General features: G+C 44.4%; 1 protein-coding gene across 4 annotated transcripts in view; it reads left to right on the top strand.

Moving 5' to 3' along the window:
• TRAF5 (TNF receptor associated factor 5) overlaps nucleotides 1–21,402 on the top strand; it is a 51,569-nt gene that overhangs the window by 15,992 nt on the left and 14,175 nt on the right. Inside the window, exons 1-8 of one of the 4 annotated variants that reach the window (XM_042924630.1) lie at nucleotides 1,673–2,006; nucleotides 2,378–2,545; nucleotides 12,710–12,928; nucleotides 14,520–14,577; nucleotides 17,366–17,467; nucleotides 19,997–20,161; nucleotides 20,881–20,958; nucleotides 21,285–21,359. In XM_042924630.1, the coding sequence (XP_042780564.1) occupies nucleotides 12,711–12,928; nucleotides 14,520–14,577; nucleotides 17,366–17,467; nucleotides 19,997–20,161; nucleotides 20,881–20,958; nucleotides 21,285–21,359 (696 nt within the window). In that variant the 5' untranslated portion in view covers nucleotides 1,673–2,006; nucleotides 2,378–2,545; nucleotide 12,710. Of the gene's footprint in view, nucleotides 1–1,672; nucleotides 2,007–2,154; nucleotides 2,546–9,969; nucleotides 11,028–12,709; nucleotides 12,929–14,519; nucleotides 14,578–17,365; nucleotides 17,468–19,996; nucleotides 20,162–20,880; nucleotides 20,959–21,284; nucleotides 21,360–21,402 lie in introns of those variants that run through there. The other 3 variants (XM_042924629.1, XM_042924631.1, XM_042924628.1) reach the window with 3 other exon arrangements.

Below are 21,402 nucleotides of genomic sequence, written 5' to 3'. Positions count from 1 at the left end.
GCAGGCTTGAACCCTTTCTGTCTTGTTCCTCCCCAGCCCCCAGAGCCTGATACTGTGCCCCACATGTCAGGCAGTCAGGTCATCCCCAGGGTAGGGGACCTTGATGGAGGGACTCTGGGAACAAATGCTTAATAATAATAATAATAGTCATCACAGCATTTCCTGTGTCCACCGTTATAAGCTCTTCATGCAGAGGGGGGTCAGCAAACTTTTTCTGTAAAGAACCAGATAGTAAATATTTTAGGCTTTGGGCCATGTGGTCTGTGGCACAACTGATCAATTCTACTGTGGTAGCAAACAAACAAACAAACAAAAACCCCAGCCATAAACAATATGTAAACAAATGAGCATTGCTGTGTTCTGATAAAACTTTATTCACAAAAACAAGTGGTGGGCCAGCTGATCCTTAATGTATAGTATTAACTTATTTAATCTTTAAAGATTCTACAAGGTAATTATCATTATCATTATCACTATTTTATAGATGAAGAAACTGAGAAGTGTAGAGACCAAGTAACTTGCCTGAAGTCATACAGCTATTCAGGGATAGAATCAAGATTTTTGCCTAGGCAGGTCGACTCCAGAGTCCATGGTGCTAGCCAACATACCACACTGCCTCTTGTCAGACTTTGGAGAAGCAGAGAGGAACCCCCAGCTCCTCCTTATCCCCTGAAGGCCTCCACTGCTTCCTGGCCGTAGGACCTCTGTAAGTTTCCTCATTCAACAAATTGGGGATGCTAATGATGTACGTACATCTTGGGGCTGCTGTCAAGATTAAAACAAGACTATGCATGTAAATTAGCTGGCTCTGAGCCTAGACATAGCCTCACTGCGTGTAATCCTGACCCAGATCCAATTCCAGCCCTTAGGTCCCATTCATATCTTTTCATATTGTCCCCTTGCCCTCTGTCTACCTCATTCAGATTTGTCCTAGGTTGTCTTCGTGGCCCTCCTTCTGACAGCCCCTTTCCAACAAGGCCTCACGTTAATCTTAGATGTCCCTTATTTAGCCAACACTGAGTGCTGTGTGCCAGGCATAGGGCTGGCTCTGAGTATCTGGGGATCAATGAAGACAGCTCTCCCTAGGAGCTCGCCCAGGAGCTGAACCCCGACAGCAGGGAGGGCTTTGAAAGAGTGGGAGCTGAGGCTAGGGGCAGAGAGATAGAGTCAAAGCTTCCTAAAGAAGAAACTTTCACGTGGGAAGAGCAGTAGTGTTTTCTCTATTTTTTTTCTCTTGGTCTAAGTTTCTGAGAGCAAATCTGAAAGGTCTGCTTCAGCATCATTTGGAGCCAGGTGGACTCTGGAGGGTTCTGAGGCTTCCCTGTGAGTGAGACTGATGTTCAGGGAGCAGCTGCCACGGGGTACCTTCAGATGGGTGCCCCAGGAAGGGCGCGGGGATGCCCTTCAGCCCTTGAACCCCCTTTTCTTCACCAGCGGTGCTTTGCTGCACTCCCAGGAAAACAAGGAACCAGGAGTTTCCTGACAACTTGGAGAGAAGTCATACTTCTCTTCACAGGAATTAAAATCTTACCCACATCATTCATCCTGTATCCAAGAAAACCCTCTTCTGGGAAAGCATAAGGAAAAGAAAAGGAAAAGAAAATACACGCTGCTTCTGCTTCTGCTTCTGCAGTGCCAACGCCAGCCGTCACGTGGATCGGTGGTGGGTTTGGTGAGCTGTTGTCACAAATTATCTGGCTGTTGTGGTGTCACCTGGCCTCTGCATGGTCTCCCTCCCACATTATGCCTGATGGAAAACGGCCTCATTACTTCTGTATTTCTCCAAGGCCCTTCCTCTTTGTCTAGCCTGCATGGTGAAAGGTCAATGAAAATAAAACCAGTTTCTCCCAGAGGTCACAGTGCAGTTGTACTGTTGTTGTGTTAAGCTATGGAAACAGTGGAGAGGAAGAGAAGATCAGGGGTTGGAGCTGAGGCTGAGCAGTTTTCTTGAGGGGTTTCATCTTCCAAGGAAAGATCTTTCTGAGCCATTGAAGATGCAGGCTTTGGTAAGCACTTGAAATCCATCTCACTTCTCCCTCGTGCAATGAGGATAATGTACTAGATAAAATGCCTTTATTCTTCTTCCTCTTTGGTCTCCTCCTCCTCCTCCTCCTCCTCCTCCTCCTCCTCCTCCTCCTCCTCCTCCTCTTCTTTTTTTCACTTTCCTGGTAGTAGCTGTTCTTCTTGGAAGAGCAGAATCTCAGAATTCAAAGGCCAGGTGACTGAGAGAGGGAGCTGCCTGTCCTTCTAACTGGTGGGCACCTGGCTGTCTGAGCCAGGGCACAGATTCCAGAGTCTCCTCGGGTTGCTGCGTCTTGGGATTTGACATTTTAACTTTTCCTCCTTACTAACCACATCTCTTCTCCTTTAATTTTAGCCCAGGACACTTTGTTGGCTCTCAGGTGGGTTTGGGGAATAACATCCTTGCACCTGCCCCTCTTGCTGAATGTGAGCATCCATCAGGGAGCTGGCTCCTTATGCTGGTGAAGCCTGAACAGAGCTGAGAAATGGGCAGTTTGCCTTCTAGCAGCCCATCCTATGACTGGTAGGTCTCATTGGCCAGTGCAGTGTTACCCCTCCATTGCCCATGGCTCAAGGACCATCCTGAGCCTCCTGCCCAGCCTTTGTGCCCCCACCTTGTTACCTGGCCCTGTAAGTCCCACCTGTGAGAGAAGGCAGCCTCTCTTGAGTCTGCAGATCTCAGGACCCTCCCTTACAAATGAGCCTTGGGGAAGGCTGTAGGCCTCTCCCACAGTCCTCAAACCCTTCCCCATCACTGCTAGACACTTACCAACCCCTCTGGACCCCAGAAGTCATTAGCAGGAAGGATCTCAGACCTAGTAAGGTGTGGAGGGTCACATGAGGCTGAACAGGGGTTACTTTGGGGGAAGGAGCACCCGTTCAATCCCAAGGAGGGAGGAAACAAGGTCTGCGCTGTAGCCACAGGTATAAGTGGGAAGGGCAGACTTCAATACTGGCTCCAAGGAATTTTCCCATTGCTGTCTCTCTGGGATGTCTTCTCTCTCCAGATCTTATTTTCCTGACATAGATCTAAACCTATTATGTCAAATGCCATCACTAAAATGACAACTGAATTATTTGTGAAGTAAAAAAAAAAAAAAATTAATGCCCTGGGCAATTTAAAACCACTTATTGATACCACAAAGGAAATGTGACCATTCGTCATTTATTCTGGAGGAGATGTTAGTTGTCCTGTCTTCTGACTCACCTCTACTCTCTTAAGACTGTCCCTAAGGGACCTCAACCTGGATATACCCCCTACCCACATCCTTGCTTCTTTGCTTCTCTCCTTCATCCTCTCCCATTGGTGTCATCAGATGAACCTGGGAGTCATCCTCCACTGTCCTCTCCTTCGGCCCTTCCACGGAACCCATTTCTAACCCATTTCTCTGCATTTTATCTCAGAAATGCCTCACAAACATGGCTTCTCTTTGCCCCTGCCTTGGATCAGGCCATTGTCATCCTTCTTTATCTGTTAGATCAGCCTCTTCCCCTGAACTCCCTGTTTGGGCCTGTCCTGTATGTTCAGCATCCCTAAAAAGATCTAAACCTTGGGGTAAAATTTGGAATTCCTGACTGGCATTCATTAAGGGCTCTTCATGCCATGCTCCTCCTCTCTCTCCCTCTCTCTCCACACTTACATCTCACAGCGACCTTTTTAGGGGTTTCTGACAGGAATTTAGTTACACAGGAATCAACTTATACAGGTAAGCCGGGAAGCCGAACAGGAGACTCAGGGTGAGGGAACTTGGAGATGAGTCATGCGGGAGGCTGCCCACCCCCTCTAGAGCTTAGGAGCTGGAGACCACCCTCAGCCATGGAGGAGACCCAGTCACTGTTGAGATGCTGCCCAACTCCAAGAGATGGGAGAGAAATACTCTGGCTTCTCCCTCCACATTTCAATGTCTTGACAGTGTCTCTTATTATGCGAATCTAGCCAGAAGCCAGGGAGCATTGGGGGCCAACCCTCACCCCACGTGGTGATGCAGACCAGGGCAGGGGAGCAGAGAGTGGACCTGAGAACCGACAGGCAAATACCTGGCATGTTCCCTTAATTCCACTTCACCTACAGTTAATTATCAACCATTCCAGAACTTTTATGATATCCTCTGAAAAATTCTTTTATCTCCTTCATGTAGAAAATGTTTCCCCACTTCTTCAAGACCAGGTGAGATGTTTTCTTCTCTGTGAAATCAGCACAGACACCTCAGAAAGCATTAGCTACCCCTCACCTGGGCTCAAACAGTTCTTTTGTGGTACTTGCTACAAGGGTGTTATAATGCATCATTCTTGTGTCTGTTTGCCTCTGCTTGACTTGGAGACCCTCCAACAGCAGATGTAGTATCACAGATCTCTGCACTCTTGGGACCCAAACCAGGACATGTGCATACTGAGTCCATGGAGGGATGTATAAATGAGGTTGCTTTGTGGGGTGTCTTGCTCAAGGTTGCGTAGCTGGTGAGTGGCAGAGCAGGGATGGAGCCCAGGTCTCTGGGCCTGTGCCATTTTCACTCTGGAATTTCATCCGTAGTAACTAGTAACTCCCAAGAATGAGATCTTGAAAACTCTGGAAGCATAGCTCCTGGCCTTATATCTTACAAAATCTGAAATGATTTATAAAAACATTCTTTCATTCATCTAAACAAGATGTCTGGGGTCCTGTGGAAGTAGTGTGGACAGACAGACAGACAGACCTACTTTTCTTTTTTAAACCTGAGACTGAATTCTGCTAGATGTGTGTCCTTTCTGTTGTAACTAAAACCTAAACTCCTGTTGCTTCAGAATGTTAGACTGCTCATTATGTGTTCCCCAAAAATGAATCAGAAGAAATTTGTAAGTAAAGAACTTAAATCCTGACATCTACAGCTTTGCCTTTGGAATATCTAGAAAATTCTCGAGAAAAAGATGCAGTAATTTATGAAGCTAAAAAATGAGGTTTATAAGGCATATTGTATGTGATTTTCTGTTGTCTTTTTAGGTTTGAGTAAATAACTTTTCAGCAGGAGGCCCACACTGTGAGTTCCATCAATGGCAGGAAAAAGGCACTGTTGTTTGTTTTTTTTTTTTAATATTTAAATTTTAGTTAGTTAACATATAGTGCAATATTGGTTTCAGGAGTAGAATTCAACAATTCATCACTTACGTACAACACCCAGTGCTCATCATAACAAGCCCTCTTTAATACCTATCACTCATCCCTCACCCACCTCCCTCCATCAGCCCTCGGTTTGTTCTCTGTTGTTAAGAGTCTCTTGTGGTTTGTTTCCCTGTCCTCTTCCCACCACCTTTCCATATGTTCATCTGTTTTGTTTCTCAAATTCCACATATGAGTGAAATCATATGGTATTTCTCTTCCTCTGACTTATTTTGCTTAGCATAATACATTCTAGCTCTATCCATGTCATTGCAAAAATTTCATTCTTTTTGATGGTTGAGTAATATTCCATTGTATGTATACACACACACACACACACACACACACACACACACACACACACATCTTCTTTATCCATTCATCAGTTGGTGAACATTTGGGCTCTTTCCACAGTTTGGCTATTGTGGTGCATGTACCCCTTTGAATCTGTGTTTTTGTATCCTTTGGGTAAATGCCTAATAGTGCCATTGCTGGATCATAGCATAGTTCTATTTATAGTCTTTTGAGGAACCTCCAGTCTATTCTCCAGAGAGAGAACACCCCACCAACAGTTCAAGAGGGTTCCCCTTTTTGCACATCTTCACCAACACCTGTTGTTCTCATGTTGTTAATTTTAACCATTCTGACATGTGTGAGGTGGTATCTCATTGTGGTTGTGATTTGTATTTCCCTGATGATGACTGATGTTGAGCATCTTTTCATGTGTCTGTTAACCATCTGGATGTCTTCTTTGAAAAAGTGTCTATTCATGTCTTCTTCCCATTTCTTCACTGGGTTATTTGGTTTTTGGGTGTTGAGTTTGCTAAGTTCTTTATAGATTCTGGATACTAACCCTTTATCAGATATGTCATTTGCAAATATCTTCTCCCAAGGAAAAAGGCACTGTTTACTCCAATAGGGAGGTATACAAGCCCTGATAGTGATTTTGATGACTTTTCTTATTTGCGAGAACTGAACTCTTTTTACTATTCCTGTTACATAAGCTATTATACCCAAAGGGGAAAGATTTTAATAAAATGTAACTCTTATTTATTTCCACTAAATAGCTGCCTGGGAATGACAGAGTACTCACTGGAAATGTTCAATTAATTAGAGAAATATATTTGTTAGACAAAGAAACAGCAGCCCTCATAGTTCTATTATTGGGACTGTCTTGTGTCAGAGAACAAACACCTTGAATTGATTCCATTTTGGGGACTGGTCATGTGCCCGAAAAAGCTTCAGAGGCAGGAGACAGACCCTGCCCTGGGAGATACCACAGTTCAGTTTATATACAAGAATACTGTCCAAAAACATCTAGTGCCTATGGTGTAGCAAAACATAAGTGCTTATTTTTAAAAAATATCTAATGAGATAAAAACTCAATTTCATAAGAACAAATACCGGGCAAGATAACAGATTAGAGAGTGCACAGGGTCAGTAGATGACCTCTGCGTGCTGACTACAGCTGAGCAAGACACAAAGGTGGGGAGAGGGAGCGTGGGGCATCGGGTCCTCAGGACTCTGCTGGTCAATCAGCAGGGGCAAGGAGACTGTCTGTGAGGTCACTGTGCTGGGCCGCCCAGCACAAAGACTGACAAGACACGGGCCCACCCAGCAGCCTGATAGAGCAAGGGCCCCGGGGGTGCTGGGGCAATTCTTAGCAGGAAAGCAGCTAATGGGCTCTTACTTAGTTCAGGTATGTTCGGGCACAGAGATTGGCAAATTGTACAAACTGGCCTCCCTGAGACCCTTTCCGGGGATCTGCATGAGCAAAACTATTTTCATAATACTACTAAGATATCATTTGCCATCTTTACTCTGCTTTCCTGAGCATACAGTGGTGTTTTGCAAAAGCTTCATGATGTGTGATTCTGTAATACACTGCACGTGGAAGAATTGGATATGAGAGCCCAGCTATCTTCTGTTAAGCCCAGAGATGCGTAGAAGTGTAAAACAATGCCACTCTTCTCACTTATTTTTTTTGTTTTGAAAAATGGCTATTTTTCATAAAAATGTTTTATGTTAACATATAATTGGCTCATTATCTTAAAGTGAATTAATAAAGAAGTAGACATTTTTAATACTTATTTATTTTTAAATTTATTTTATTTTATTTTATTTTATTTTATTTTATTTTATTTTTTTATTTTAGAGAGAGAGAGAATCTTAAGCAAGCTCCATGCTTAGCACAAAGCCTGATGCAGGGTTTGATCCCAGGACCCTGGAATCATGACTTGAGCCAAAATGAAGAGTCAGATGCCAACCGGGTCCCCCAAGAAATATATTTGTTTTAGTTTTCAGTTTTAATCTCAAAGTGATAAATAGCAACAGAGAGAACCCACATAAACAAAAACTCAGGGGTCCTCAATTTTTTAAGAGGCTTTATTTTTTAGAGTGGTTTTAGATTCACAGCAAAATTGAGCAGAAGGTACAGAGATTTCCTACAGATCCCCCAGCCCCACACATGCACAGCCTCCCCATTGTGCATGTATCCCCCACCAGAGAGGTGCATTTGTCACAGCTGATGAACCTACATTGTTTAGGGGAGGAAAAATAATTTTCCCTCTACTCTTCTGAGTTCTTAGCTGAGACCCCTGTGGTAAAAGACAGATTAGCAGGAGAAAAAACAAACAAGTTTATTAACATATATAACTCATGTATGCATGGGAGATACCCAGGGAAAAATGGATAGCTCTTTGAGGTGGCTTGGAATTCAGGATTCATTGTAAGAGGGAAAAGGGAGGGGGAAGAAGGCTTTTTAGTGGGGAGTGAGTGATTTTTAGGAAAAGATGAATGATCCCTTAGAAGAGTTGTGATAGTTTGTGACCAGGTTTGTCTGGGTATCACCTTCTAGTTTCTTCTCCTGTGATGAGTTACTCTTTCCTGGTTGATGAAACTTCTGGAGAGATGGTTTATAATAATTGAGTTTCTCTTGGAGGATTTGTCCTTAGTCAGATAAGGTGTTGTTTTAGGACAAATGTAGAATATGTATCTACCATTATGGTATCATACTGAGTGTTTTCACTGCCCTAAAAATCCTGTGCTCCACTTATTCATCTCTCCCTGCCTCCATTCTCCCCCTGGCAAACACTGATCTTTTTACTGCCTCCATAATTTTGCCTTTTCCAGAGTGTTGTATAGTTGGAACCTTACAGTATGTAGGCTCTTCAGATTGGCTTCTTTCACTAAATAATATGTATTTGAGATTCCTCCACATCTTTTCATGGCTCAATAGCTCATTTAAAAAAAAAATTTATGTTTATTTATTTTTGAGAGAGGGAGAGTGCGAGTGAGGGGAGGGGCAGAGAGAGAGGGAGACAGAATCCGAGGCAGGCTCCAGGCTCTGAGCTGTCAGCACAGAGCCTGATGTGGGGCTCGAACTCACAAACCACGAGATCATGACCTGAGCCAAAGTCAGACGCTGAACCAACTGAGCCACTCAGGCACCGCTGTAGCTCATTTCTTGTTGGTGCTGAAGAATATTCTGTTGTCTGGGTGTATCACCATTTATCCATTTGCCTACAGTAGGATATCTCGATTGCTTCTAAGGTTTGGCAGTTAGGAATAAAGTCCCTATAAACATCCGTGTGCAGGGTTTTATGTGGACATAAGTTTCCAGCTCCTGTGGGTGAATACCAAGGAAGGATTCCTGGATGGTAAGAGATGTTTAGTAAGAATCTGCCAAGCTGTCTTCCCAAGTGTTGCATCCCCACCAGCAGCGAGTGAGAGTTCCTGTTACTCCACATCCTCACCACTATTTGGGATCGGCAGTGTTGGGGTTTGAGGCTATTCTACTAGTTGAGTAGTGGTATCTCATTGCTTTTCTTTTTTAATGTTTATTTATTTATTTTGAGGAAGAGGGAGAAAGAGAGGTGAGTGGGGAGGGGCAGAGAGGGAGGGAGATAGAGAATCCCAAGCAGGCCCCATGCTGTCAGTGCAGAGCCTGATGCAAGGGTTCATCCCACAAACCACAGCATCACGACCCGAGCCGAAATCAAGAGTCACATGCTTAACCATGTTAGTGGACTGAGCCGTCCAGGCACCCCTCTCATTGTTGTTTTAATTTGCATTTTCCTGATGACATATGACGTGCAGCGCCTTTTCATGTGCTTCTTTGTCTTCTTCCCGGGTGAGGTGCGTTTTGGAAAACAGTCCTTTATCAGATGTGTCTTTTGAAAATATTTTCTCCCAGTCTGTGGCTTGTCTTCTCGTTTTCTTGACAGTGTCTTTCACAGAGTAGGAAATTTTAATGAAATCCAGTTTATGAATTCTTTCTGTTATGGTTTGCATCTTTGGTGTTGTCTCTAAAAAGTCACGGCCATACCCAAGGTCACCTAGGTTTTCTCCCTTGTTGTCTTCTGGGAGTTTAAAAGTTTTGCATTTTACATTTAAGTCTGTGATCCATTTTGAGTTACTTTTTGTGAGGGCGTAAAGTCTGTGCCTGGATTCTTTTTTTGCATGTGGATGTCCAGTCGTTCTGGCACCACTTGTGAAAAAGCTGTCTTTGCTCCACTGTATTGCCTTTGCTTCTTTGTCAAAGATCAGTCGACTGTATTTATGTGTGTCTATTTTTGGGCTCTCTGTTCTGTTCCATTTATCTGTCTGTTCTTTCACAACTACTACACCATCCTGGTTTTATAGCTTTAGAGTAAGTCTTGAAGTAGGGTTGTGTCAATCCTCCAGTTTTGTTCTACTCCTTCAATATTGTGTTGGCTATTCTGGGTCTTTGGGTCCTCAGTTTTTAAGAGTCTAAAGTGGGGGGGGGGGGGCGGGGAAGGGAGGGTCCTGAGACCAAAAAGTTTGAGAACTGCTATTGTAGAGAAAGATGGACACACAGATGAGTGTATTAAATTTTTTGTTAGGAAAGAGGATAGAATGTGGTGGAAGGGAACTCAGACTGAACTCAGACTACATCTTAACTGCCCTCTTTTGGGAGCTGAGCAAGCCCGTTGCTTTAGGGTACATCTCTGAGAGTCCAAATTTAGATGCTTTGTGACACAGACATGAGCCTGGTCTTAGGAGAGAATCCTAGATGGGCGTGGGACATGAGTTGTTGTCTTCCCTTGGGACCAGAGAACTCAGGGCCGATTAGGGAGGTTTGGAGTTGGTTTTTCCATTTCTCTGAGAGAAAGGTGAATCTTGGGGATTAGGGTTGTGCATGTAAATCAAGTACTATGCCTTTTCACCTTCATAATTAAGGCTTGTGAAATCTCAAGAGTAAGCCCTGTTAAAAGGGGAACAATCACATCTTGTGCTGTTTACCTACCACCCTTGAAGTTCTGCAGGAAACGTAGAGAGGAAAAGGTGGGGCTTTGGTCTCAAACCCCAGGATTAAAAAAAAAAAAATCCCCTGTTCTGCTGAGCTGGGCTCCTCCAAAGAGAAAGCTTTATTAGCTGAAAGAGGCCAGTTGCTTACTCTGCTCCATTCATGGCGGCCACACCCCATATCAGCCCGCTCCAGCCGGGGGAGAGGTCTGCAGCTGACTCAAGCCGAGCTGGGTGTTGGATGGCACCCATCTCCCACCCGCACAGTCAGGCCGCGCAGCTGCTCTCAGGCCCAGTTGACTTCATCAGCTGCAGGGAAATCTTGAGGGATCTCAAGAGCAAGCCAAAGCAAGCAAGCCTGAAGGCCAAGCCTTCCTGTTCCCTAGCCATGTGGAAGGCTGTCACCTCCAGGGACCACCCTCGATTGCCTCCCATCCTTTAGCCAACTGCCAGACGCCCTGGAAGCACCACTCCCTGCACTGTGCCAAAAGTGACAGTATTCTTACTCCAGGAGAGGCAAGGCTTGCCTTGAGGGGAGGCAAGGCTGTTGTTAACCTGGGGACCACTGGTGGGTTCAGAGGGTCCTTAAAGGTCCCGAGACCAGGTATGTGTGCTCTTTTCTGGGGGGAAGGTCTAGAGTTTTCATCAGATTTCAAAAGTAGAGAAAATCCTTATAAAAAGTTAAAAGGATCACTGTGCTAGAGAGCAACACTAGTTATAACTGTCCTGCTGAAGAGTTTCAAAGAGTCCTTCCAATAATAATAATTCAACAAAGAGTTGAGTTCTCCATGCCTGGCTCAGTGCTAAGGGCTGGAGACACAACAATGAATAAGATCGGATGTGACCTATGTGTCATTGAAGGGCACAGATACAAATGAAATACACAAATGCATGTCTAATTCATTTACTTGTTTATTAATTTATTATTTTAAAAAGTTTATTTATTTTGAGAAAGAGAGAGAGAGAGAGTGCAAGCAGGGGAGGGGCAGAGAGAGAGGGAGAGAGAGAGAGAATCCAAGCAGACTCCACACTGTCAGCACAGAGCCCCATGCAGGGCTTACAGCCACAAGCCATGAGATCATGACCTTAGCCAAAATCAAGAGTCAGACACTTAACCAATTGAGCCACCCAGGTGACCTGCATGTCTAATTTAAAATCAAATGCGGTTCTGAATTTCAGAACTTGATTCTATGACACATAGAACAGTGGATGTTTAGTTTTTGTTTTTGAATGTTTATTTCTGAAGAGGTAATATACTCATGTTCAAAAATTCAAAAGAATTATACAATGAAACACACTCACCCCTGGCCACCCACCTACCATTATTCCCTAGCCTCTCCCTGGAGGCCATGCATGTTTTATAGACTGATGAGTGGGTGTTCTGCTATTAGACGGAGGGAGGGGAGAGGAGGGCGGAAAGGAGAAAACTTACCTGAGGATATGATGCTTGAAGTTTGAAGCATGAATGTGAAGGGAAGAAGACTGCAAAGGGTTAGGGGAAGCATTTAGATAGAGGTAATAGCTTATGCAAAGGCCCTGTAGCAGGAGACAGCTTAATGTATTAGAAAAATGAAAAGAAAGCCTATATGGCTGGAGTGCAGAAAGCAAGGGGAGGAGAGGTCTGGGATGCTGCTGGGTGGGGAGCATGCAGTCTTGTAGCTCTCTTAGCATTGTGGACTTTCCCCTAAGATCCTGGGAAGCCACTGAATGATGAGAGGAGAGAACCTTCAATCATACTTGCATTTTGAAAATGCTATTCTGGCTATAGTATGGAGAATGGATTGGACGAGAGAGCAGTTAATGTGCTTATTTAGTGCTGGTGAGAAATGATGTGGCTACATATATTGCAAGAAATGTATTGGTATAAAAGGTTCCTGCTTCTGAAAAATGTTGACAAAGTATTTGTTTCAGTTCTCTCAACTGAGCGGAAGAAAATTCCATAATAAGAGTTTGCTTAGAACATAGTTATTTGGTCCGAGCATGTGGCCAAACTGACAGGATAATTTAACATCTGTAAAAGGTTGATGGACGAGGGGCTGAAGTCTCATAAAATCTTGCTACAAGTCTTTTGGTCCAGCCTCCCTCCTGACCACCCCCGGAGACATCTCCCCTGTGCAGGAGCCCTCCAGTGGCTGGAGGTCGTCACTGTTGTTACAAAGTCATAACAGAATGACCCTGTGGGTGACAGTGCACTAGTTAGGAAACCAACCACTACAACACCTGATGGCTGTAGTTGTTTTGGTATTTGCACACTTAACTTTCCTTCTCTTGACCCCCCTCCCCCAGAATGGCTTATTCTGAGGAGCAAGGAGGGGTCCCCTGTGGTTTCATCCGCCAGAATTCCGGCAACTCCATTTCCCTGGACTTTGAGCCCAACACGGAGTACCGGTTTGTGGAACAACTGGAAGAACGTTACAAATGTGCCTTCTGCCACTCAGTGCTTCACAACCCGCACCAGACGGGGTGTGGGCACCGCTTCTGTCAGCACTGCATCCTGTCCCTGAGGTGAGTGGGCAGGGCCTGCAGCTCTGGCCAGACCAGGCGTGGCTGTGCCTGGGATGGAAGTGTCGAACGTGGCCACTCGGCTGTCATTGTGGTTTTTGGAATTGCTGTGGTTGGCCGCAGAACCGCGAACTCGAGGAGGGGCTCTCCCAGGGGCTCTCTCTGAGAGCCTGAGGAATAACCTTTTTTTTTGGCCTCTCACTTATTGATAGTCACCTTTTTTTTCCCTTTAAAAAAAAATTCAATTCCTAGTAACTTCTTTTGAATCCATGTTTAATATCTAATATTGTACAGGTTGGAGAGTTCTATCTAGAATATGGACATTTATAAAATCAATTTCAAAATTTGTAATTTTTCTATATTTAAGACGAGAGCACATAAATGGTACTGTAGGGCTTAGAGAGGAAATATATTTCTCCTGTATGTTTGAGAAAATGTGAAGTCTTTTTCAAGAAAATCTAAGAAACATTATAATCCTACCCGTGAGGAAAGAGGGCCTCATTTACTCTTTCATGCAGTGATTTACTGGTAACTAGGGATTTCCGGATTGGATCGCTGTAGTAATTTATCTATGCTGGTAGCTCTGAAAGTAAGCCTTGGGATCCATATTTGTTTTATGTTCTGCTTAAATCAGCAAGAATAATAAGTCTGATGGTGTGAAAAAATAATAAAAAATGAACGATAAGTAAAAAGATAAAAAAAAATTCAAGCATAATTAACGTACAGTGTTCTGTTAGTTTCAGGTGTACGATGTAATGATTCAACAATTGTCTACATTACTCAGGGCTCATGATAGTCACCTTTTCTTGACATTCAGACCACATGCGAGGCAAACCTTGATGCACAGTCTGTGTTGGGAAGGACCTGCATCTCACGGGGGTCTGTGTAGTTGTTGCTCTGACTTTTCCTTGCCTTAAGGCAGAGGTGGTGTCGCATCCAGAATGGACCTCTCTGCAATGGATGCTGTCCACTTAGGGCAGTGGGAAAACCTGGGTCATACCATTTTGAGGGAGAAGACCAGGGAAGCTATGGAAGCAGGCTTTGGGGTTTTTTTTAGGGCACTAAGTAAGTTGTTTCCTACCAAGCTTGGAAAGAGGGTTATTACAGCACATTCTCGTTTATTCATGGGTTTGTCTATTCAGCACCTGTGTGTTCCAGGCACCTTGCTACACTAAGCTTCAGTGTACAGAGAGGAAGAGCTGGAGGTCAGTGTGGAACGGGACCCACTCTCTGCCCTCCAGAACGCTCCAGTCCAGTGAAGAGACAGGTTGTGGCACAGTGGGATAAGCAAAAGACTGCCGTGGGAGCACCGGCAGGGGACATTTAACTCTGTCTGGGGGACTGACTATTTGACCTGCATCTTGGAGAATGAAAGGGAGTTTTTTGGCAGACTGGGAAGGTGCTGAAACTGCAGTGGGAGGTGGGGGAGAGACACAACCCTTCTTGGGGGAGGGAGCAGCAGGAGGGAAGATAGGGCCAGGTCTGTTCAGGGTTGCTGAAAGGGGTCAAGCATGGCTGGAGTGCTGGGGCTGCTCTTGCAAGAGTGTTTGAGGTCAACTCTTAATTCCAGCTCTATTTTTATTTTTCTCTCCAGAGAATTAAATGCAGTCCCACTCTGCCCTGTAGATAAGGAGGTTATCAAATCTCAGGAGGTAAGAAAATCACCGCTTTGGTTTAGCAGCTCTCTGAGTGATGGAGAAACCAGTGTCCTGGGTTGAACTGGATATAGAGGTTGGAACAGTAGAGCGGGAGAGGGGGGCCTTTCTTAGAGTCCACTTTCCTCTGGTGTGGGGTCAGGCCAAACCCTACTCCTACCACTGTTTCAGAGGCTTGTTTGGGTCTTTATTGATGCCTCTCCCCCTGTCCGTAACCAAATTTCTACTCTGCTCCCTCCTGATCCCCTTCCAACACCAGCTCCAGGTACATTAAGTTGCTTGGAGAAATTCAACATCCTGTTTCCTGGAATTCACTTTCTCCTCTAGTTAATTTCTAAAACTTCCTTTTATTATTATGTCTAACAATAGCTTTATTGAAGTATAATTCATATGCCATAAAATTTACCTTTAAAGTATATGTGTTTCTTGGAAAATAATAACATAAAGTGTACATGTTTCTTGCGTGTATACTTCGGAGTGGAATTGCTGGGTCGTATGGTAATTTTGTTTAGGGCCATAATGGTAACTTTATGTGTAACATTCTGAGGAGCTTCTTCAGATGATTTTTCAAAGCAACTGCACCATTTTACCTTCCTACCAGCAGACTGTGAGAGTTCTAATGTCTCTAGATCCTTGCCGAAAGTTGTTAATAGCCATCATTTTGATTACAGTCTTTCTAGTGGGTACCTGTTTTGCTTTGCATTTCTCTAATGACTAATGATATTAAGCATCTTTTCATGTTTTTGTCTATTTGTGTATCTTCTGGGAGAAATGCCTTCTCAATTTCTTTGCCCATTTTTTAGTGGATTATTGGTCTTTTATTGTCGAGTTCTAGGAGTTCTTTATATATTCTGGATACAAGGCTCCTGTCGAATGTATGATTTGCAAATATTCTCCCATTCTATGAGCTGTCTTTTCACTCTTGGTGGTATCCTTTGAAGCATGAAAGCTTTTCATTTTGATGAGGTCTTACTTGTCTTTTGTTTGTTTTGGTCACTTGTTCTTTTAGTTGCATCTAAGAAACCATTACCTAACCCCTGATCATGAAGATTTTCTCCCTTAAAACTTCCTTTTAAGGTGGCTCAGTCAGTTGAGCATCTGACTTTGGCTCAGGTCAAGATCTCGCAGTCTGTGAGTTCGAGCCCCACATCGGGCTCTGTGCTGACAGCTCAGAGCCTGGAGCTGCTTCAGATTCTGTCTCCCTCTCTCTCTGCTCCTCCCCCGTTTGTGCACGTGTGCTCTCTCTCTCTCTCTCTCTCTCCCTCTCCCTCTCAAAAATAAATAAACATTAAAAAATTAAAAAAAAAAAACTTCTTTTAAGCTCAGTTTTCTTCCTCTACAATTCTGTTACAGGACGTTCAAGCATCACCTCCTCCAGGAAGCTCCCTGAGCACTGGTCTAATGTACATGCTCCTTGTCTATGCTCTTATGTTGTGTTTTCCAAATGCCTAGTAGAGGACAGTGCCGTGCTTGTGTTTGCCTCATGCACTAGACCAGGGGTTGACATACTACAACATGAGATATGTTGAGACAAATCCAGCCTTCCACCTGTTTTTGTATGGCCCATGAGCTGAGAATGGTTTTCACATAAATCATTGAAAAAAATCCAAACAAGTGTACACAGGAACTCTGTGCTACTTTTGCACATCTCATGAGTATGTAAACTATTTCAAAACAAAAAAATATTTTATTAAAAAATTTTTTTAATGTTTATCTATTTTTGAGAGAGAGACAGAGACAGAGACAGAGAGAGTGAGAGTTTGAGCGGGGGAGGGACAGAGAGAGGGAGACACAGAATCTGAAACAGGCTCCAGGCTCTGAGCTGTCGGCACAGAGCCCGATGTGGGGCTCGAACTCACAGACCGCGAGATCATGACCTGAGCCAACGTCGGATGCTTAACCGACTGAGCCACCCAGAAACCCCAACAAAAAATTTATTTTAAAAGTCAAAAGAAGAATAACGTTTTGTGACATGTGAAAATTATATGAAATTTACATTTCAGTGTCCATTAAATGTTTTATTGGAACACAGCCAAGCTCATCCATTTAAGTATTGTATGCAGCAGAGTTGAATAGTTGCAAAAGAAAACATTGCATTGTGGCCTGCAAAGCTGAAAATACTATCTGATCCTTTATGGAGAAAGTTTGCCAACCCCTGGTGTGTGCTGAAATAGCAAGTCCTCACAGCTTCAGTGACAGTACCTGATGACTAATACAAACTTTTATACTGTGACAGGAAGCTGAAAGCGTCACCCTCATCCACAGCCCACCTTCTGACCTTTGAGCATATGAGGTCAAGTGCACCATGAGATTCTCTTGCAGCCTACTGTGCTGAGCATTGAATTTCCTGGCCTGTATGTTCAGTGGCCTGTTGGAAATACGTATCTGAAAAAGCCTTTTCTTTTATGGTGGCGAATCTGATATTTCCATTCCAACCGCTGTCTGGAAGTTTCCACCTGACTTTTTTTTTTTTTAATGTTCATTTATTTTTGAGAGAGAGAGAGAGACAGAGTGTGAGCTGGGGAGGGGCAGAGAGGAGAGGGAGACACAGAATCTGAAGCAGACTCCAGGCTCCCAGCTGTTAGCACAGAGCCCAACACGGGGCTTGAACCCATGAGCAGTGAGATCATAACCTGAGCCAAAGTTGGATGCTTAACTGACTGAGCCCCCCAGGCGCCCCTCCACCTGACTTTTGAGATGTATCTGAAGACCAAATTAATCATAGTTTCATTCACATTACTCTGAAGCTTTGGAGTATATGAGACCTGTTGTGTTTCTCTTTTAGGTGTTTAAAGACAATTGCTGCAAAAGAGAAGTCCTGAACTTATATGTGTATTGCAAAAATGCTCCTTCATGTAATGCCAAGATTATTCTGGGGCGATACCAGGTGGGTGTTACTCATGACCAATATTTGCTTTGGCTATCTTTCCAGTGGCATGTATTGAACACCTTTATGTGACAGTTACTGGGCAAAGCATGATAGGGGGTTCATTGGGTTGCCCTCAGAGAATTCCTGTCTAGCAATACAGTTGGCTACAGTGCAGCACTCCAAGAGCTAAGTGTGGGTGAAGAGGTCCATCTCATATGGAATGCACGGAGGGCATACTATATGTGCTAGACCTACACTGTGGGTTAGGGGTCATTGACCCAAAAGAGAAGCTGTGGGACATGCTGAGCAAAAGGACATGCCAGTTCTGGGGAACTGTAAAAGATTTGGGGTCCCCAGGGTGGGAGCCAGGGCAGTCTGCACAAAGACACGTTTGCAAGGGTCCCTGCCCCAAAGCATTGGCAGATGCTGGTGGGTGTTTCCAGCAGCTGTGGGCCCCAGCCCGTTGGTTTATGATCCGAGGCATATAACATAGAGCAGAGCAGAACTAGGATGTGATTTAAAGGGGAAGTGTTGGTGTGAGCTGCAAACACACAAGGTGTAGGAGTAGTGAAGGGGAGTTTCTCTCACATGGAACTGCCCTACCTGGTTCTTCCAGCCATCTGGGGAAGCTCGATAAATGGGAAGCTGGAAATGTGGCTGTGCCACGGCAGGCTCGTATCAGGTTTGATCACACTGTGCAGGAATAAGAAGCGGGCATCTCTAGCTTCCAGAGAATTGCTTGGGGGCTGCTGAAATTTTGCTCTCCCACCCACATCTTTTGGAACACATTTCAGGTGATTCAGCCTTTTCTCCACCTTGCCTCCGAACCCCCCGGGCACTGAGCTTATAAATGAGTAAATGATTTCCTTGTTAACCCCAGGATTTCTTTGGAGGTTCACTGAACTTCTCCTGGGTTGATAGGCCCTGGAGCAAGGCCTCTTTTCCAGCTTTGTTGTCACTAAGGCTGAAAAGGAAATGAGGCTCAAATGGACCATCCATCCATCAGCTTTTATGACCAGATCCGCACTTTCTAGAGAAGAGTGGCTCGTGTCTTTTCACCTGTTTCTTTTGTATTTCCCCTCATTCCTGCCTCCCCCCACCACCACCCTGGCTTCCAAAGGTGAGGTGAAGGTTCTCAGGCAGGAGAATCCTGATGGATGTTCACTATTTTGGTGAGAGCGGAGGGGTAGCAGCAGTGAATTTTGGAGAAGATACGGATTTCAACGGTCACTATTTGTTTCTTATTACTAAAGGTAAAGGAGAGTAGCTGTAATATTTATTTACCTCCTGTAGAAAAACTGGTTGGTTTTTCTCCTTCAGGAAGGGGGTCAGCAAAGTGTTTCTGTCAAAAGCCAGTCGGTAGATTTTTTAGGCTTTGCAGGCCATACAATCTGTGTATCAGCCACTCACCTCTTCCATTTCAGATGGAAAGCAGCCTCTGGCTGTATGTGAACAAATAAGTATGGCTGTTCTCCAGAAAAACTTTATTTACAAAAGCAAGTAACAGGGCAGATTTGGCCCACAGGCCGGAGCTTGCCGACAGTATTGTGAGGGATCTTGCTGGGAATAACATCAATAGGGTTTTGATAACTTGTTAGCATCACAATAACTTGCAGTGATCCAAAGCGTTTATTAAGATATATCTCCTGCTGGGGGCGCCTGGATGGCTAAGTGTGTTAAGTGTCCAACTTTGGCTCAGGTCATGATCTTACAGTTCCTGAGTTTGAGCCCTATGTCAGGGTCAGCTCAGATCCTGCTTCAGATCCTCTGTTTCGCTGTCTGTCTGCCCCTCCCCTACTAGCTCCCTTTTCCTTTCTCACTCTCAAGAATAAATAAACATTCAAAAAGAAAAAAAAAGATATACCACCTGCTTTTCAAAATTGATACCATAAAGAATACTGCAACGAACACTGTCCATGTTATTGTTGTCTCGTATTCTGATTAAGAACATTTCCTGACTAACAAGCTTGACCACTCCCAGCTTCTCTTGGGCCTGTGATTCTGGTTTTGTTTTTTTTTCCCCATCTGCTTTTTTTGACCACTCTGGAACAGCTCTCTCTCCCTCCCCTTTCTTCCTTTAATCCTTTTCCTTCCTTCATGTACTTAGGATATGCCCCACTCTTATTTGCTCTTTCCCTCCGTCCCAGCTTTTACCATCTGCCACGCAGAGATTAGTACTTGGTGCTGGCAGTGGGGATGGAGGGTGCACAGAAGAAATTAAAAATGCCCTTGCAGGACTGGTAAATTACTCAGCAAGCCTAAGGAAAGTGTTTAGGAACTACCCTGCAAATTCGGGCATGTTACTAGATAATCTGAAATAGACTCAGCTTGCTTCCTTCTTCAGCCATCTTCCCTGTCCTCCTAACTCCTACCAAACAAGGCTAGCCATCACAGCCTCCGTCTGGGCAGCCCCATCCGTGCCCTCTACTCTGCAGCCCTGTCTGCCCAGCTGCCCCCAGTGTCCTCCCTCCCTCTCTAGGCTTCCAGCTGGCTCCCCTCCCGCCGCCCTGGTCAGCGGGGCCCACTGGCCTGTGTTATCTGTTGCAGGACCACCTCCAGCAATGCCCGTTTCAAGCCGTGCAGTGTTCTAATGAGAACTGTCAGAAGCCAGTCCTTCGGAAAGATCTGAAAGAACATTTGAGCGCATATTGCCAGTTTCGAGAGGAAAAATGCCTTTATTGCAAAAAAGATGTGGTAGTAATCAATCTACAGGTAAAGAAAGAAAGAGAAAGAAAGAGACAGAGGAAGAAAGAGAGAAGAGAGAAAGAGAAAGGAAGAAAGAAAGGAAAGAAAGAAAGAGAAAGAGAGAAAAGAAAGAAAGAAAGAAAGAAAGAAAGAAAGGGAAAGAAAGAAAGATTGTCTTTTATGGGACTAAATTCTACCTGAGTGGTCACAGTGAATTTATTTTTGTACAGAAATAGGTCCAAAGAATTATCTTAGAGTTCTGTAAAAAGCCGAAAACCTTGCTGGTAGGACACTACGCATTTATCATTGGTGAAAGCACTGTTTGAACACCTACTAAGTGTGATTGTGCAAGGAGCAGTGCTAGGTGCTGGGTCATGAGGAGGTGACGATATTGTGTCCTCAGGGTGCTTCAGTCCATCTGGAGTGGCAGGATGTAGGCAGAAAGAGAGTGTGCTGTACTTTTCACATGTACCAGAGGAGCCATACTGATGACTCACAAAGTTTGCCCTCAGTGAGTCCTGTGCCCTCTGACCTTCTTTTGGAATATTTGGAAAATTGAATTAATTTACGTGAAGAAAGCGGCCATCTTTATTTAGTCCTTTTTGGAACTAGGCTGTACCTTCCTGTAGAGGGCAAGCCACATAACACAGATCCCCAGAGACCTATGCATAAACCCTGTGAGGCCATAGTAGGGAACCCTGGGAAGCGCAGTTTGGCTCTGTTTCATCACACTTTCTCTGTTTCAGAATCATGAGGAAAACTTGTGTCCTGAGTACCCAGTATCTTGTCCTAACAAGTGTTTGCAGATGATTCCAAGATCTGAGGTAACTGTAAATGATTCTCTTAGATTTTACGTAAGGTAAAGTTTTAGTAACCAATGTGGTATGTGTTTGATAAAATCCCACAGGCAGAAGCCCAAGGTTTAAATAACCCCACGACAGCCATATCTCTGTGTTCCCTTCCCTTTTCCCTGAGAATTCTTCTCGGTTTTTACCACAGCTCTCCTTCTGCCAGGCCTCAGCATGGCTTTTCCCGTTCTGTTCCCTCCCTTTTTCCCAAGCCACCCTTGGTCCCCTGCACGCTGCAGTTCTATCAGGCAGTTGGAGAACTGGTGATGAATTTCTGTGGCGTGAGGCTGTCTGTTTCGTAGGTGGATGAACACCTCGCTGTGTGTCCTGAAGCTGAACAAGACTGTCCTTTTAAGCACTATGGCTGTACTGTAAAGGTATGGAATGCCGTTTTGTTTCTGCCCCTGCCTTCTACTGTAT

Source organism: Panthera leo, chromosome F3, assembly GCF_018350215.1.
Source record: "Panthera leo isolate Ple1 chromosome F3, P.leo_Ple1_pat1.1, whole genome shotgun sequence".
Lineage (NCBI taxonomy): Eukaryota > Metazoa > Chordata > Mammalia > Carnivora > Felidae > Panthera > Panthera leo.
This window is presented reverse-complemented; position numbering and strand designations above follow the sequence as displayed.